The 18,731-nt window shown below is 45.5% G+C and overlaps 1 protein-coding gene across 5 annotated transcripts in view; it reads right to left on the bottom strand.

The window, feature by feature from the left end:
- Nucleotides 1–3,525: 3,525 nt before the first annotated feature.
- The window catches only part of unc79 (unc-79 homolog, NALCN channel complex subunit), an 87,773-nt gene continuing 72,567 nt past the window's right edge, over nt 3,526–18,731 (bottom strand). For all 5 annotated transcript variants that reach the window (XM_079853767.1, XM_079853768.1, XM_079853770.1 and 2 more), the window contains 10 exons: nt 18,547–18,657; nt 18,038–18,142; nt 17,262–17,339; nt 17,092–17,181; nt 11,087–11,262; nt 10,328–10,511; nt 10,005–10,205; nt 8,315–8,392; nt 8,153–8,194; nt 3,526–3,972 (listed from right to left, as the gene is read on the bottom strand). In XM_079853767.1, the coding sequence (XP_079709893.1) occupies nt 3,784–3,972; nt 8,153–8,194; nt 8,315–8,392; nt 10,005–10,205; nt 10,328–10,511; nt 11,087–11,262; nt 17,092–17,181; nt 17,262–17,339; nt 18,038–18,142; nt 18,547–18,657 (1,254 nt within the window). In that variant the 3' untranslated portion in view covers nt 3,526–3,783. The remainder of the gene's footprint in view (nt 3,973–8,152; nt 8,195–8,314; nt 8,393–10,004; nt 10,206–10,327; nt 10,512–11,086; nt 11,263–17,091; nt 17,182–17,261; nt 17,340–18,037; nt 18,143–18,546; nt 18,658–18,731) is intronic.

The raw sequence follows: 18,731 nt of genomic DNA, 5'->3' as shown, positions 1-18,731 counted from the left end.
TAAAGACACAGACAACAGCAGGAGTATCAGGCTGCTGTCACTTTAAGACCGACTGCACAGACCGGATAAACTCACACACATCCGGTTTCTTTCTCAACTGTTCACTTATCACCGAACAGAGAGAACACTTGATGAGACGGGTATTTAGACATCATTTTCATTCAAGCGCAAGTAAACACGGAAGAAGAATCAATTCAGTGGTTGAGCGCTTTCTGAAACGAGCCTCTCTCTGTTAGTCCCGATTTTTCTTCTGCGTTTAAAATCATTTGAATGTGTAAATGGGCAAGAAAAAACATGTTTAAATGATAAACTTAAAGGGTAAAGCCCATCGTGGAGCGAGTGAGAGTAGTGTTCAGCAGCTCCTGATGAGCAGATTCCAGTCTGTCGTCTCCCTCAAGGCTACAACACTAAATGCGCGACTAATATACCATGTAAACTATAGTAATTGAAGGCACAATGGACATTTGATCAGATTGAAAGCTCATGATAATTCCCATCGTGTGTCTCCAGTGTTCTGAGCTGATGAATGATGCAGGAGTTAATATGAGCCATGAAGGTCATGATAAAGGTCATCAGCTGAGGTCAGACCTGTGGACATCAGTGGATCTGGATGTGTTCTTCTTCTGTGCCCTGAAAAATTAAAGTATCCAGAAGTCAAAATGTATTATATGTATAAATGATGAATGAGAAATCTGCCTTCATGACTGTTATTCACTCATATCCTTGCATATGTTTCTAGAAAACATCATTTTGTGTCATCTGTGAAAGGCTGTACGGTTAATGGAAATTAAAGAACTTACAATATTGAACACCATATCCAACAATCCTATTCCTGGATAAATCGACTAATGAAGGGTTAATGAAGGCTTGTAAAAATACACCTTAGGGTCTAAAATGAACCTATTTCAGCTTTGAATTTGCACAAGATCCTGAAAAACATTAAGTTGTGGCCCAGTTATGAGCAGTCTCATGTTGTGTGGTGTAATTCAGTCATTTTAATACCTCGTACTTCTCACTGACCTCACGCTGTCTTTTACTCGTTTCATTTGCCGAAACTTCCATTCTAGAATAACGTTGTTACATGTCGATTTACATATTTGGGTTCCAATGTTGGGAATATGTTGTTTAAAAATGATTTGTTGTCATGCAATTAAGCCTTTAACTGTGAATTCACTTTTAAATATTCAAATATACAGAAACGTTTTTTAAATTATTTAATGCTTATTTATTTTAGATGATTTGCATTTGATTTTTTTTCTTTTATTTGGGAAACTGAAAAAGGAGAGATGTAACAAATGAGTAATAACAGATAACCTGAGGTGGAGAAAAATCATTAATGATGGAAATATTAACTACATTCTCTTACATTAAGCAGCAATGGAGGCAAACCGATGAGAGAAAATCAAGAAGAGAATTAGAAGCAAAAGAAAAGGAAGACGAGTGTTTTAGTGAAGTAGTTAGCCAGACGACTGCGGTGACGAGTGTGTGACAGCGGCTGGGAAGAGCTGTGTGAATATGACACTCATAAATCAGCCCATATCCAGCACTACATCTGAACGGGTTTCTTTCTTTTGAACTAATCTTTCTTTCTTTCTCTTTCTTTATTTCTAACCTACCTATCTATCTATCTATCTATCTATCTATCTATCTATCTATCTAATCTTTATTTTTTCCTTCTTTCTAACTAATCTTTCTTTCTTTCTAACTAATCTTTCTTTCTTTTTTCATTCTTTCTAACAAATCTTTCTTTCTAACTAATCTTTCTTTCTTTCTAACTAATCTTTCTTTCTTTTTTCATTCTTTCTAACAAATCTTTCTTTCTAACTAATCGTCCTTTCTTTCTACCTAATCTTTCTTTCTTTCTAACTAATCTTTCTTTCTTTCTTTCTTCCTAATCTTTCTTTATTTCTACCTAATATTTCTTTCTTTCTTTCGTTCTAACTAATCTTTCTTTTTACCTAATCTTTCTTTCCTTTGTCTTTCTTTCTTTCTACCTAATCTTTCTTCCTTTCTACCTAATCTTTCTTTCTTTCTAACTAATCTTTCTTTCTTTCTACCTAATCTTTTCTTCTTTTTTCTTACTTTCTTTCTAACCAATCTTTCTTTCTTTCTAACCTGTCTATCTATCTATCTATCTATCTATCTATCTATCTATCTATCTATCTATCTATCTATCTATCTATCTATCTATCTATCTTTCTGATGGACTGTATTGCCTTCAAACTATCTGACTAGGCTTTTTCAAGCCAACTTAAAGTTTGTCAACAAACTTTACTATCTAGAGGGAACTCGCACTGCGTAAGAGCGGTAGGGGAACGCCTCAGTGTGAGTGATGACAAACACTGTATGATCACGACAATCGTATTGGCCATAGTAGTACAGAAAAATGGCCCTCTCGATAACGGAGAGTTGTTCTTAGGCCCTTCTTTGAGCTCTGCACTATGAACTTTTCACACAATGAGAATAAGCTCTAGAGACCACATTGGTGTAAGTGTGGCAGGTCATCCTGCTGAGGCCTCCGCTTCCCATAGCACTGCGAAGGAGCTATCGTCTCTGGCTAGAGACTGTGGTTGAGTAAAGAAAAGCCTAAACAGGTTGTTGGCTTCAGCATTAATCATGACACCGGTCACCCCGAAAGTAGCAGGCTAGGTCCCATAGGCTCTGGGCCGTACTCCCTTGAACGAACCCCCCTCTAAAGTTGGGCTGTATCCATGCCTTTGAGCTGGCTCTGGGTCAAGTCCTTCGTGTGAAGCACAAAGTTACTTCCTCGCTTAGCATGAAGCTCGGGCAGTGGCTGTAGGGAATAGTGCTACTGACAGCCTGACGTGTAAGCAGTAAGGGATTTTAACTTGGAGTTAAATGTGTTTGTGCTTGTAACAGCCATAATTGGCAAAGCATCCCCTCAGCATGGCAGCGTGGGAAGCTAGTTCCCCCAGCGCTCTGACGCAGCGCGAGTTCCCTTTCAAAAGGGAACGTCTCAGGTTACGACTGTAACCCCTGTTCTCAGGGAACATAGGTTACATTTGTTTTATTGGTCGGGCGTCCTGTATCCACAGTTTTCAGTGTTTTCAGCCATCAAGAATGAGAAAGAGTCCATATTCTCATTCAAGAGTGTGTTTGCAAATATAATCTTTAAGCTAATCAGGTTAAGTGTATTTGGCAGAGGGGGTCTTGAGGAAGCAGCTTCAGCTGGAGCTCAGATATACTGCACTACTAATGCTTGGATGAGGAGTCTGGTGTAAGATGCCTGAATTATGTTGGTGGAGTTGGGGAGGTGGAGGGACGCCAGAACATCTGATGCCAGAGCAAGGTGAGCGTCTGCTTATATGATCCCACAGTTAACTGACAGATCGGATGGGTTCACGGTTCACTCCTCCCGAAATTACGCTTGTGAACTTTACTTACATTAGTCGCACACATGATACTAGTACATCTGAAATTTAAACATGTTTAGTCAGTTTTGAATGCTTCAGATTTATTTTCTCATCACAAACTGTTTGAAGCATTAGACACAAAGACAAAATTCAAGGTAATGTATTTAAAAAACTCTTGAATTGTTTATTTTGGTTTGAAATATGCATACTATTGATAATGCGAAAAACTCTTCCTGCTTGTCACAGACTAACATTCTTCTCTATACATGATTTCTGTAATGCATCTGATAAAGAGCAGTATGCAGTCACACACACATGATGAAGAGCAGTATGCAGTCACACACACACCCGGAAGACCACTGCGCTCAGTGAACGTTGAGCTGAAGCTCATGATGAAACACACAACAGGTCACATGGGGTAAAACTGGGACGCCGCCTCTGACGACTGGATCTCCACCTGGGCCATTTTAAACTGCGTGCACTGAAGCCACTTGCGCAGAGCGAGAGGAAAGGATCCGGGTCCGGGGTTCTGGAGACACTGGTGGTTCACCCGGTTCTGAATGGCTTGCAGGCGCAGCTGGAGACCTGCGGACAGATGCTGTAGACACACGGAGCGGTTAGTGTCTAAAGGTCATGATACACAGGCCAACTTTTTGAGCAATGTTGCCGTTAACGGGCAACCAGGAGAGACACAGGGCCCATGACCGATCTTAAGTACCCAGATAGAAATTCGTTGCCCATTCTCAACGGGAAAGTGCCCGAGCAACATCTGTGTATCATCACCTTCAGGGTGTGCTCACACTAGAGCCCTGGAGCACCAAACGTGCCGCACAAGTCCTGAATAGTGAAGCCAAAGCGTCTCGATCGCCCCCCGGTGGCTGGTCCCAGTATAGCTCATAAACCCAGTGTCTCGATCGCCCCCCGGTGGCTGGTCCCAGTATAGCTCATAAACCCAGAGTCTCGATCGCCCCCCGGTGGCTGGTCCCAGTATAGCTCATAAACCCAGAGTCTCGATCGCCCCCCCGGTGGCTGGTCCCAGTATAGCTCATAAACCCAGAGTCTCGATCGGCCCCCGGTGGCTGGTCCCAGTATAGCTCATAAACCCAGAGTCTCGATCGCCCCCCCGGTGGCTGGTCCCAGTATAGCTCATAAACCCAGAGTCTCGATCGCCCCCGGTGGCTGGTCCCAGTATAGCTCATAAACCCAGAGTCTCGATCGCCCCCGGTGGCTGGTCCCAGTATAGCTCATAAACCCAGAGTCTCGATCGCCCCCCCAGCGGCTGGTCCCAGTATAGCTCATAAACCCAGAATCTCGATCGGCCCCCGGTGGCTGGTCCCAGTATAGCTCATAAACCCAGAGTCTCGATCGCCCCCCGGTGGCTGGTCCCAGTATAGCTCATAAACCCAGAGTCTCGATCGCCCCCCGGTGGCTGGTCCCAGTATAGCTCATAAACCCAGAGTCTCGATCGGCCCCCGGTGGCTGGTCCCAGTATAGCTCATAAACCCAGAGTCTCGATCGCCCCCCGGTGGCTGGTCCCAGTATAGCTCATAAACCCTGAGTCTCGATCACCCCCCGGTGGCTGGTCCCAGTATACCTCATAAACCCAGAGTCTCGATCGCCCCCCGGTGGCTGGTCCCAGTATAGCTCATAAACCCAGAGTCTCGATCGCCCCCCGGTGGCTGGTCCCAGTATAGCTCATAAACCCAGAGTCTCGATCGGCCCCCGGTGGCTGGTCCCAGTATAGCTCATAAACCCAGAGTCTCGATCGCCCCCCGGTGGCTGGTCCCAGTATAGCTCATAAACCCTGAGTCTCGATCACCCCCCGGTGGCTGGTCCCAGTATAGCTCATAAACCCAGAGTCTCGATCGCCCCCCGGTGGCTGGTCCCAGTATAGCTCATAAACCCAGAGTCTCGATCGGCCCCCGGTGGCTGGTCCCAGTATAGCTCATAAACCCAGAGTCTCGATCGCCCCCCGGTGGCTGGTCCCAGTATAGCTCATAAACCCAGAGTCTCGATCGCCCCCCCAGCGGCTGGTCCCAGTATAGCTCATAAACCCAGAATCTCGATCGGCCCCCGGTGGCTGGTCCCAGTATAGCTCATAAACCCAGAGTCTCGATCGCCCCCCGGTGGCTGGTCCCAGTATAGCTCATAAACCCAGAGTCTCGATCGCCCCCCGGTGGCTGGTCCCAGTATAGCTCATAAACCCAGAGTCTCGATCGCCCCCCCAGCGGCTGGTCCCAGTATAGCTCATAAACCCAGAATCTCGATCGGCCCCCGGTGGCTGGTCCCAGTATAGCTCATAAACCCAGAGTCTCGATCGCCCCCCGGTGGCTGGTCCCAGTATAGCTCATAAACCCAGAGTCTCGATCGCCCCCCGGTGGCTGGTCCCAGTATAGCTCATAAACCCAGAGTCTCGATCGGCCCCCGGTGGCTGGTCCCAGTATAGCTCATAAACCCAGAGTCTCGATCGCCCCCCGGTGGCTGGTCCCAGTATAGCTCATAAACCCTGAGTCTCGATCACCCCCCGGTGGCTGGTCCCAGTATACCTCATAAACCCAGAGTCTCGATCGCCCCCCGGTGGCTGGTCCCAGTATAGCTCATAAACCCAGAGTCTCGATCGCCCCCCGGTGGCTGGTCCCAGTATAGCTCATAAACCCAGAGTCTCGATCGGCCCCCGGTGGCTGGTCCCAGTATAGCTCATAAACCCAGAGTCTCGATCGCCCCCCGGTGGCTGGTCCCAGTATAGCTCATAAACCCTGAGTCTCGATCACCCCCCGGTGGCTGGTCCCAGTATAGCTCATAAACCCTGAGTCTCGATCGCCCCCCGGTGGCTGGTCCCAGTATAGCTCATAAACCCAGAGTCTCGATCGCCCCCCGGTGGCTGGTCCCAAGTATAGCTCATAAACCCAGAGTCTCAATCGCCCCCCGGTGGCTGGTCCCAGTATAGCTCATAAACCCAGAGTCTCGATCGCCCCCCGGTGGCTGGTCCCAAGTATAGCTCATAAACCCTGAGTCTCGATCACCCCCCGGTGGCTGGTCCCAGTATAGCTCATAAACCCAGAGTCTCGATCGCCCCCCGGTGGCTGGTCCCAGTATAGCTCATAAACCCAGAGTCTCGATCGCCCCCCGGTGGCTGGTCCCAGTATAGCTCATAAACCCAGAGTCTCGATCGCCCCCGGTGGCTGGTCCCAGTATAGCTCATAAACCCAGAGTCTCGATCACCCCCTGGTGGCTGGTCCCAGTATAGCTCATAAACCCTGAGTCTCGATCACCCCCCGGTGGCTGGTCCCAGTATAGCTCATAAACCCAGAGTCTCGATCGCCCCCCGGTGGCTGGTCCCAGTATATCTCATAAACCCAGAGTCTCGATCGCCCCCTGGTGGCTGGTCCCAGTATAGCTCATAAACCCAGAGTCTCGATCGGCCCCCGGTGGCTGGTCCCAGTATAGCTCATAAACCCAGAGTCTCGATCGCCCCCCGGTGGCTGGTCCCAGTATAGCTCATAAACCCTGAGTCTCAATCGCCCCCCGGTGGCTGGTCCCAGTATAGCTCATAAACCCAGAGTCTCGATCGCCCCCCGGTGGCTGGTCCCAGTATAGCTCATAAACCCAGAGTCTCAATCGCCCCCCGGTGGCTGGTCCCAGTATAGCTCATAAACCCAGAGTCTCGATCGCCCCCCGGTGGCTGGTCCCAAGTATAGCTCATAAACCCCACCTCCCCCATGTAGTCTAATGGGACGCAATGGAAACTAAACAATCATATTACACTTCAAATAATCTTTTTCCAAAGATGTTTACTATCATTTTAGGTAGTTTTTATCACGCTGATGTAAGTTTAAGTGTTCATTTTTTTAAACAAGTCTGGTCTTAGTTAGTTATTTGATGCTATAAAAATGGAAGTGTGACGTCATGATTGACAGCTGGGATTGACAGCTTCTCTAAACAAAGACTTTTTGGGGGATTTTCAGATTGGATCTTCAGTTTTAATTTCTTCATGTCCATAACTGTTTATTTCACACTTACATAATGAGTTGCACTGCATAAACTGTACTAACGGTTTCTGCGGGAGTGTGTGTGTGTGTATGTGGGCGGGACCTTGATATCACGGCTACATTTCACGTTCACTACTGCGCAGAATCAGGTCCCAAATCAGCGCAAGATGTCAGCGCCATATTCAGACTTTGGCGGCTTCACTTTTCACCAATGGGAGAGAGTGAAGGGGCGTCGTCCATCTTTTCTAGTGTATGGCCTGCACTCACATCACACTCAACATTCAGTGCCGGAGCTCGCGACCGTCATTCACCATGCAGCCTTTTGTTTTGAAGATAAGTGCTTTCGCCAATAGACTGCCTAATAGATTTATCGTTTATGCCGCGCAGTGATGTTCACTTGATTGAGCTGCACGTATCAGGAGATTATTGCGGAGGCAGCTGACGCTGATGCAGGAGTTTGCAGCTTTACTCGCAAACTACAATTCCTGTCATCAATTAGTAGAGAATCAGACCCATTATGAACCTGAATATACTCGATTACATTAAATTAATTAAAAAGTGTACTTTCTGAGTAGTAATATAAGATGTTTGCTGTCGTAATGATGACAGTAGAAACTGTTCTGTGCTCCGGCGCGGTTAGCAATCACACTAGCCAAACGAACTAGACTTTGGGGTCAGACGCTCTCGGCTCGGTTCAGTGTGAGACACCCTAACAGGAGATTTTGAAAGTTTACTCTAGAAAGAAAGCAAGAATCACTGCCTGACTTGATAATCAATATGAACACTTACATTTAAATTCGACTGGATCATTGGCAGCCACATGGGAATCAGCTAAACAGAGTGAAGAAGACATTAAAACACCTTAGACTGCATAATGTAGAAGTGCAAATACAGTTTCAAGCACTACAGACCCAATCAGTTTGAGCATGTGTGGTAATATATCCCTCTTACTTTGACAAAGATGGTTGAGTTGCACTCCTGCAAGGCCTCCATTAGACTGATGACATGCAAACACACCATCTCCACCATCTGAAACACACACAAACACCTGCCGCGTCACACTTCTGTCAGATATGATGGGTCATGATCAGGGTTTGAAATGAACTTTTTCATTCACTGGCCAATCTGACTACTAAATGTTTAAGTTACCAGCCATTCAGAACTTCTAGTAGCCAAAAAAAGAAAAAAGGAAATTAACTAGATTAACTACGTCACAACATATATATAATCAAACAAAATCCTGCCATCCAGCATCTCCTCCCTTCCTCTTTCATCTTCATCCTTTTCACCAAAAATATGTTTTAGGTGGACAGATCAATACAGTACAAAGAACATCAAAAAAATGCAGGATGTTGGAAAATAACAATGTTTTTTCTGTTAACCCCTGGGGTCGACTATCGCGCCGGCGCGACGAGCTCGCTTTTTTTCTTATCAGTGCAAAAGAGACTCAAAATACTCTGTTGATTTTGATCTTACATACAAGTGTTGTACATCATTCGATCCTGTTAAGTGTGTATTTTTTTGTGTATACTCACAATAAAAACAAAGTGTTGTGCTTTTTGCCAAATAAAGAAAAATAAACATGATGCGAGTTCTGCCTTCTCTCTGTCAGTGAAGTCCATTCTGAAACGCGTCCGAAAATGAACTATAACTCAGCGAATACTCAGTCACACAGGCACAAGAGATATGTCTTTATAAAACTTGAATTCTCTTTTAAATTAAGTAATTTATATAAAAAACAAATATTCTCAGTTTATGTAATCTGTATGAAAAGAGAGAGATGTCAGTCATTCTCATTACAGCTCATTATAACTCATTATCTGCTAATGTGAACACGCCCACAGAGAGCACGCTATTCAAAACCAAATGATCTGAGGCAATCCATGCAAACGTGTCAACGCCCACATCATCTGGATAAAACACATCAAGTTTAATCTGACTCATGCACTTTACGTGAGGAATAATCCTGGGAAATTTACCTCAGAAGTGCTGCTTTAGTTTAGTTTCGAGGAGTAACGAATCCAGCAGAGGATTGAGAATAGTAAGTTCTTTATTCTTAAGTGCTTTGTTCGAATCGCGATATGCAATAGTGTCTGTAAACCGCGAAAAGTTTCTCAAAAACATACATGTTGCTCACATATTATAGTAGCCCTGTTTGTGCTAAATAGAGTGTTATTACACCTTTGCCATTAATATGTTTACAAGCAACTGAAAAAAGCACAAATGTCAGGGCATGTCAGAACATCTCAAGGACCCCAAAAACACCTTAGACCCCAGAGGGTTCTACTTCACTATTGCTTCTGCTTAATACGCTGTATTTAATATATCAAGTCTCAAGAGTATTTGCGCTACATCTGTGCAGATTTGTCTTACACGAACTTCCCCAGCAAAGTGAGTAAATATAAGCAAAGTGAGTAAATATAATAACGCCAAACTGGCTAGTGATGTGACAGCGTTTCCCACCACTGTTGATTTTACCCGCATTTGGCGGGTGTTAATTTCAAACCCTGATCATGATTGATTGCCTTTGCTCATTAGCATGCAGTCTAGAATTAATTGCAAATAGGAGTAATTTTATATCTAATAGTGTCGTATCAAGCCCATTGTACAGATAGTGTGTGTGTGTGAGAGAGAATCGCACCACTCTGTTGTGGGCCATGAGCTGGAGGATGCTGGGAGTCACGCGGCTCCAGAACTCCAGGCCCGTCAGGATGGCCCCCGAGCAGAACTCGTTCTGGTTCTGGTTCTGGCTGGACGGGACGGCCGCCTGCTCGCAGTAGATGGTCCACAGCTGGGCGAACATGAAGGCGTGGAACAGCGAACACATGTGCAGCACTGACGTCTGCACACACACACACACACACACACACACACACACACACACACACACACACACACACACACACAGAAGAGCTTCAGACTCACAGACCTGCAGATCCCGCAGCTCAACGATCCGCTTCATACCTTGGATTGCTCCGGGAACCCGATCAGGATGACAATCAGATGGTCCGCGATGTGAGACCCAGCGTCCAGAGGGATGGGCATGCAGCACGAGGAGCCCTGCTGCAAAGCACTGTGGGTAAGAGAGCCCAGCAGCAGCCAGGACAGCTGACGGATGTGCGACACACACTCGATGAACTCTTTGGGTCTAAGGAAGCAGAAGAACAGAGTAAAGAGATGCCGATGCAAACACACACACACACACACACACACACACACACACACACACACACACACGTCTGGTTCGCTATCTTTGTGGGGACTCTCCATAGACATAGTGGTTTTTATACTGTACCAACTGTATATTCTGTCCCCTTACACTAACCCTACCACTAAACCTATCCATCAGACACAACTTTCTGCATTTTACATTTTCAAAAAAACACATTTTATTATGTTTATTAATCATTTCTTTCAGCAAAATCATTAATCAGTTTATTAATCAATTTAATATTAATCAGCAAATAGTCCTCATAAAGTAGGGAATCTCAAGTTTTACTATCCTTGTGGGGACATTTGGTCCTCACAAGTAAAGCTAAACATGCCCACACACTCACACACACACACACACACACACACACACACACACACACACACACACACACACACACACACACACACACACGCACACACACACATACACGCACACACACACACACACACACACGCACACACATACACACACACACACACACACACACACACACACACACACACGTTTACCCCTGCTGCATAGCAGAGGGTGGGTGGTAAAGCCAGGGCAAGTAGCGAGTCACTGCTTTGTTGTCTCTGTGGTTTCCTTTGCTGATCTCCATCGCCGTGATCTGAGCCAGACCGACCTTCAGATTCCCACCAAACGTGTCCTCGTGCAGCGGCTGGCAGCAGGCCTTCATGTGGCTCTGAGAGACACACACAAACACACATCATGCTTTCAGCATTTTACATTCAGGCAGTGGCACACACTTTTATCCCAGGAGATCTGAGACTTCTCATACGTAATCGTCGTAATCATACTCTAGATCTAATATTATCACATGGAATAGATGTTGATGCCGTTGAAATTCTGCAGCAGAGCGATGACATCTCAGATCATTATCTAGTCTCGTGTAAACTTCATTTAGCCAAGGCTGCAAAGCCGACTCCGTGTTTCAAATATGTTAGACCTATCACTTCTGCCACTAAAGATTGCTTTATTAATAATCTTCCTGATCAGTTTCATCATCTCACCATCTCAGATAGCTTAGAAGAACTAGATATTGCAACAGAAACGTTTAACTCTCTCTTTTCCAGCACTTTAGACACAGTTGCTCCGTTGCGCTTAAAGAAGATTAAAGAAAATAGTCCAACGCCGTGGTACAACGAGCACACTCGGGCCCTTAAGAGAGCAGCCAGAGAGATGGAGCGCAACTGGAAGAAAACACAACTAGAGGTATTTCGCATTTCATGGAAAGAGAGCTCAATTACTTACAGAGAGGCTTTAAAAGCTGCTAGATCTGCTTATTTTTCAACCCTATTAGAAGAAAATAAACATAATCCTAGGTATTTATTTGAAACGGTGGCTAAACTAACGAAAAATAAATCCTCAACCCCAGAAGTTTCCAAGCAGCACAGCAGTAATGACTTTATGAACTTCTTCACTTATAAGATTGATAATATCAGGGAGAAAATTATAACTATGCAACCGTCTACTACAGTATCACATCAGGCAGTGCATTGTAGTCTCCCTGAGGAAAAATTTGATTCATTCGTTACTATAGGAGAGGAAGAATTTACTAAACTCATTAAATCATCTAAATCTACAACATGTATGTTAGACCCTATACCGACTAAGCTACTGAAAGAGATGCTTCCAGAGGTCCTAGATCCTCTTCTTAATATCATTAATTCATCTTTGTCTCTAGGATACGTACCAAAAACCTTTAAGCTGGCTATGATTAAACCGCTTGATAAAAAAACACAACTTGATCGTACAGAATTAGTCAATTACAGGCCGATCTCGAATCAACCTTTTCTGTCAAAGATATTAGAAAAGGCAGTATCCTCACAACTGTGTTCCTTTCTTGAAAGAAATGATATCTGTGAGGATTTCCAGTCAGGATTTAGACCGTACCATAGTACTGAGACTGCTCTCGTTAGAGTCACAAATGATTTGCTCTTATCATCCGATCGTGGTTGTATCTCGCTATTAGTGTTACTCGATCTTAGTGCTGCATTTGACACTATCGACCACAACATTCTTTTAAATAGATTAGAACATTATGTTGGCATTACGGGAAATGCACTAGCATGGTTTAAATCATACTTATCTGACCGTTATCAGTTTGTAGCAGTAAATGAAGAGATCATCGATCACAAGTTCAGTATGGCGTACCACAAGGCTCAGTACTAGGACCGCTGCTGTTCACTCTGTACATGCTACCATTAGGAGATATCATTAGGAAACATGGCATTAGCTTTCACTGTTATGCCGACGATACTCAGCTCTATATTTCTTCAAAACCTAACGAAACTTATCAATTCACAAAATTAACGGAATGCATAGCTGATATAAAAAATTGGATGACTCGTAATTTCCTACTTCTAAATTCTGAAAAAACAGAGATTCTAATTATTGGACAAAAAACTTCCTCACGTAATAATCTAGAATACTGTCTAACACTTGATGACTGCTCTGTTAAGTCTTCGTCGTCGGTTAGGAACCTGGGTGGGTGTGTGTGTGTGTGTGTGTGTGTGTGTGTGTGTGTGTGTGTGTGTGTGTGTGTGTGCTCTTTGATACCAATCTTTCATCTGAAAGTCACGTGTCTAGTATCTGTAAAACTGCATTTTTCCATCTTAAAAATATATCTAAATTACGCCATATGCTCTCATTGACAAATGTGGAACAGTTAGTTCATGCGTTCATGACCTCAAGGCTAGATTATTGTAATGCTCTACTGGGTGGTTGCCCTGCACGCTTAATAAACAAACTACAGATGGTCCAAAACGCAGCAGCTCGAGTTCTTACCAGAACCAGGAAGTATGACCATATTAGCCCGGTTCTGTCAAAACTGCATTGGCTCCCTATTAAACATCGCATAAATTTTAAAATATTGCTGATCACTTACAAAGCACTAAATGGTTTAGCTCCGCAGTGCTCGAGCGAGCTCTTAACGCATTATAGTCCTTCACGTCTATTGCGATCTCAAAATTCCGGCCAGTTGATAATACCTAGAATATCAAAATCGACTGCTGGCGGTAGATCCTTTTCCTATTTAGCACCAAAACTCTGGAACAGTCTTCCTACCATTGTCCGGGAAGCAGACACACTCTGTCAGTTCAAAGCTAGATTAAAGACACATCTCTTTGACCTAGCATTCACATAATACATTATAGACTTCTATAATTTAATGTTAGGCTGCATAGATTAGGTCAGCTGGAACCGGGAACACTTCCCATAAATCCTGATGTACTCGTTACACCATGAGAAGAATGGCATCTACGCTAATATTAGTGTCTGTGTTTATCCCGAGGTTTTCCTGCAGCCTGCCGGATCCAGGCCGTATCCAGATCTGACGAAGGACCTTCGCCTGGACCGATGACAACGCAGTGCTGAAGTGCCAACTAGTCTCTCCCTGTGGAGGATCCCTCTACCACTCTACAGATAAGGCGTTGTCGGGAAAATTCGTTTCGCGTTCCTACCCCAAAGCAACAAAATAAAATAAAATTCTTTATCAAAATTTATAAGGAAACACCAGTACTTTGTTTAGGCTTGGCTTGTAGGGAATTCCAAACCTGCGTATATTCAAACGCACATAACTATAGAACCCATTCTAAATGCGCATGTGAACGCCATCAGCGTTTCTCACAGGTTCGCGTTTAAAGTCTGTGTAGAGAGAATGGTGTCGTCTTAGCGGCCCCTAATTTAATAACAAATGATCGTTGCGACGGAAGCAAATCAATCAAAACTAACTTTAGCTGGAAAATAACTTAACTCTGCTATAAAGCCAAAACAATCTCTGTTACCTTAAATTATACGCTTATCTCTGTGAAGCTGCTTTGAAACAATCTACATTGTTAAAAGCGCTATATAAATGAAGATGACTTGACTTGACTTCTCACTAGCAGTTTTCCAGTGGAAAGCCTCGGCTGTGGAGGGGTTCGGTTTGTGAGACACATCTCTCTTTTCTCAACATCAACTTCCAATCTGTCTGAAAAGTTGTGTTCTGAAGAACTGAGAAGCAGCTGTTCGTTTACACCCGGTCCAAACATTTCTCATCAGCAAACACAAAACTACATAAAGGTTTACTTTGAATAAAGGTTTATTTTGTGGACTGTTTCAAAAGAGTTTAACTTGGATATTCTATAAAGGATAGTGGCAGCAGTTCAGGGGGCCAAGGCGGAGCAGATGGAGGGAGGAGCCATGGTGGAGCCAATGGAGAGAGGAGCCATGGTGGAGCCGATGGAGGGAGGGGTCATGGTGGAGCCGATGGAGGGAGGAGCCATGGTGGAGCCGATGGAGGGAGGAGCCATGGTGGAGCCGATGGAGAGAGGGGTCATGGTGGAGCCGATGGAGGGAGGAGCCATGGTGGCGCCGATGGAGAGAGGGGTCATGGTGGAGCCGATGGAGGGAGGAGCCATGGTGGAGCCGATGGAGGGAGGAGCCATGGTGGAGCCGATGGAGAGAGGGGTCATGGTGGAGCCGATGGAGGGAGGAGCCATGGTGGAGCCGATGGAGAGAGGGGTCATGGTGGAGCCGATGGAGGGAGGAGCCATGGTGGAGCCGATGGAGGGAGGAGCCATGGTGGAGCCGATGGAGAGAGGGGTCATGGTGGAGCCGATGGAGGGAGGAGCCATGGTGGAGCCGATGGAGGGAGGAGCCATGGTGGAGCCGATGGAGAGAGGGGTCATGGTGGAGCCGATGGAGGGAGGAGCCATGGTGGAGCCGATGGAGAGAGGGGTCATGGTGGAGCCGATGGAGGGAGGAGCCATGGTGGAGCCGATGGAGGGAGGAGCCATGGTGGAGCCGATGGAGAGAGGGGTCATGGTGGAGCCGATGGAGGGAGGAGCCATGGTGGAGAAAGGGCTGACGACTCCAGGGGGCCGACTGACGGAGGCGGAGCAGCTGGAAGAGGAGACCAGGGTGTAGAAGGAGAGCCGACGAGCCAATGTGATGCTGAGGATCCGGAGGGACAAGGCGATGCCGACGGCTCTGGCGATCCAGAGGGCCACGGTGGAGCTGGAGGGAGTGAGGAGACCAACGGAGCAGAGGGACGAAGGGATGAGGCGAAGCAGGAGGAGTGTAGTCCTGAGGCGAGGGCAGGTCGGCGAACGACCAATGCGGAGCCAGAGGGACGAGGGAGCCTGGACTGATGGGCCACGGTGGAGATGAGGGAGGTGGGAGCCAAGGTGGAGTTAATGGACCGATGGGCTGAGGTGGAGACCGGGGATCCACCGACCATGATGGAGCTGGAGACTGGCAGCCCCGCAGCAAGCCCACATCACCGATGGTGGAATGAGGGTGAGGGTGAGGCGGTGATGAGGAATAGATGATGATGATGGGAGGAGGTGGGAGAGGGAGGCTGGGTAGGAGTTTGGAGCTGACAGGTAGTTCCGGGCAGACAGATAAAACATATGATGGAGGAAAACAGGGTATTTCAGTATCGAAATCTATTAAGTCCAATTCCTCTGGACTCTGGACGAGGACAGGGACAGGAGACTCAGGCGCAGCGGCGGCCATCTTAGCTGAAGGCTCAGAAGCGGCGACTATTATGACAGAGGGCTCTGGCGTGGCGGCGACCATGACGGGACGGGACTCTGGAACGGACTCTGAGAAGGGCTTGGTTCCAGACCGGGACCACACGCTCTCCAGACACCGAATCAAGGTTTCCCTCCAGCCCAGCCCTGTGGTGTCTGGGAGGTTAGTGGGGTGCTGGAAAGTCCCCGATCTGGAACAGGGTCCTCAGGGTGTTATTTTCGAGCTGGTGATGGCAAGCCGGAGGAATTCCCTCGAAAACTCTAAAAGGTTGTGGCTCTCCTGAGCCACGGAGATGAACATTACCCGTTCATCCATTTGGGTTGGTCCGATCTTCTGTCACACTGTGGTTTCCTCAGGAACAGGACTGAAGACTCCGATTATAGATACAAACTCAAACTTTTATAAAAGTACTCTGGAACAAGCTGACAGGCAGGGAAGACACACATAAACGCAATAGAGACTGGATAAAGACTTAAGGGGTGCATCTTAGACAGCAAACAGAAACGAGATAATTAATCTTACACAGCAGGGACAAATGAACTCATAGTGATAGTAACCATAGAAACAAAGGAGTGGCAGGAAAAGTACAAAGGAAAAGAGGAACCAATCAAAACACAAACTGAAACTTCTAACATGAATTGACACGTGACAGTTGGTCAGTGAAAACTTTGAAAATGATTTCTTTGTACTTCTGTCAGTTAAATAAAGGTTAAGAGAATGAACACATCACAGATTCTTGATTTTATTGGATTTTACAAAATGTCTCAACTTTTCTGGATTTGGGGATGGACATCTTACATTTGTACATGATGATTGTATGTGTAAACGGACGAGAGACAGCGGAGACATAACGCTCCGTTTGAACTGAATTCACTTCTCACTGAAGCTGCAAACGCACATCACACACATTCACAATGTCAAGCTGCTTTATGAATTACATCATGATTCAGTCCATTACGACAGTGAATGTTTGAGCGCTTGTGTAGAGGAATACCTTTAGTTTAGTCAGCGTGTGCATGTCTGCGATGAAGTCCAGCAACTCGCTCAGATACTGCCTCAAACACTCCATGGCCGCGGTCGTACACTGCGGGACAGACATCCGTCACTAACACACACACACACACACACACACACACGGCAGATGTGATGAGAGACGAGGCTCACCCCGGGCAGAGCGGTGATCATGTGCTTCTGGATGATGGTGGACTCAGCCAGCCTCGTCCCGATGTCTGAACACACGAACTGAGGACAGCAGAGGACATTACTGACTCGCTCTCACACTGATCTCATGAGCCTGTGTATTTCTAATTTCTTTATTAGATTTTTCTGCAGGGAATATCAAATCAACAGATGATAACACTGATTTTATGAAATTATCTTTCCACACTGTTAATACCCCAATAAGAACCTCCCTCAAATAAACAACCTACAGCTTCCAATAAGGAAAGAAAAGAAAAACAACAACGCAATACTGATATCTTAACAAACAAAACATTTTGCAAAATAAAAATAAAATAAACAAATGTGGGTTCTTCTAAGGACAGATTATATAATTATGCCAGTTTGTCAAAGGTCCTTAAAGAACCATTGAGTGACAATCTGATTCTTTCCAATTTAATGCAAGTGAACACTTCTTTCAGCCATGTATCAGAAGAAGGGGGTGAGGCTCAACAGCGTGTTTACAGATGTTCACACACCAGCACATGACGCCAGACCAAACACTCATCTTTAACAAACAGTGTTTTTGGACACAATATGTGCAGCTGTCATATTAGTAGAAAACTAGATATGCGCCCAAATGGCTTCATGGTTTTTTGTTCTACTGTGAGACGGGATTGATCTGAAAAATGTCTTGTCTTCTGTAGAGATGCTTATTGCTGAAATTGAATTCATTTCATAATCGCTGAACTTTCCATGAGCTGTGACAGACGGGGCTGTACCTGCACCAGCAGCAGCAGGTTCGTATCGGGAATAGAGGACTTGAACTTCAGAGCCTGAAGCAGCTCCAGGACCACGATACGTGACATGTAGAACTTGTCTCTTTCCTGCAGCGAACAGGGGGAAAATGTCATTTTCAAAAACAATTCAATTCAATTCACATTTATTTGTATAGCGCTTTTCACAGTACACATCGTTTCAAAACAGCTTTACAGCAAATGCACGAGTCCACATTACAATTTAGAGTGATCTGTAATCAGAGGAAACTGTCTAAGTTATGTTTTCAGAAATGTACATATACAAAATCACAGCTAAAAATGTATCAATTTAAGACAGAAACAATGAGCTCACTGAAGTAATGAATACATGTTTGTTAACAAATGATTATGACAGAAAATTGTAGCATTGGTACAACAAGCGATTGTAAAATCTCTGTAGGGCATAAAATCATGCTAGTGGACATCAGATCCTCTCTTGTGGAATAAACACTGACAAATAAAGGCTTGTTCACCTTGCTGAAGTTTTTGTAGCATAAACCACAGATCTCTACGAGATACGAGAGACTGAACACACCGTACTGGAGAACAAAACTCAGCAGTTTGGAGAAGGGCTCCAGCAGACTCTGCAGGACAAATGGAGAAGCAGTGAGATTTATGACCATAACACACTTAAACATTAACCTTAAACGACACAGAG

Source organism: Squalius cephalus (assembly GCF_949319135.1).
Source record: "Squalius cephalus genome assembly, chromosome: 20".
Taxonomy (NCBI): domain Eukaryota; kingdom Metazoa; phylum Chordata; class Actinopteri; order Cypriniformes; family Leuciscidae; genus Squalius; species Squalius cephalus.
This window is presented reverse-complemented; position numbering and strand designations above follow the sequence as displayed.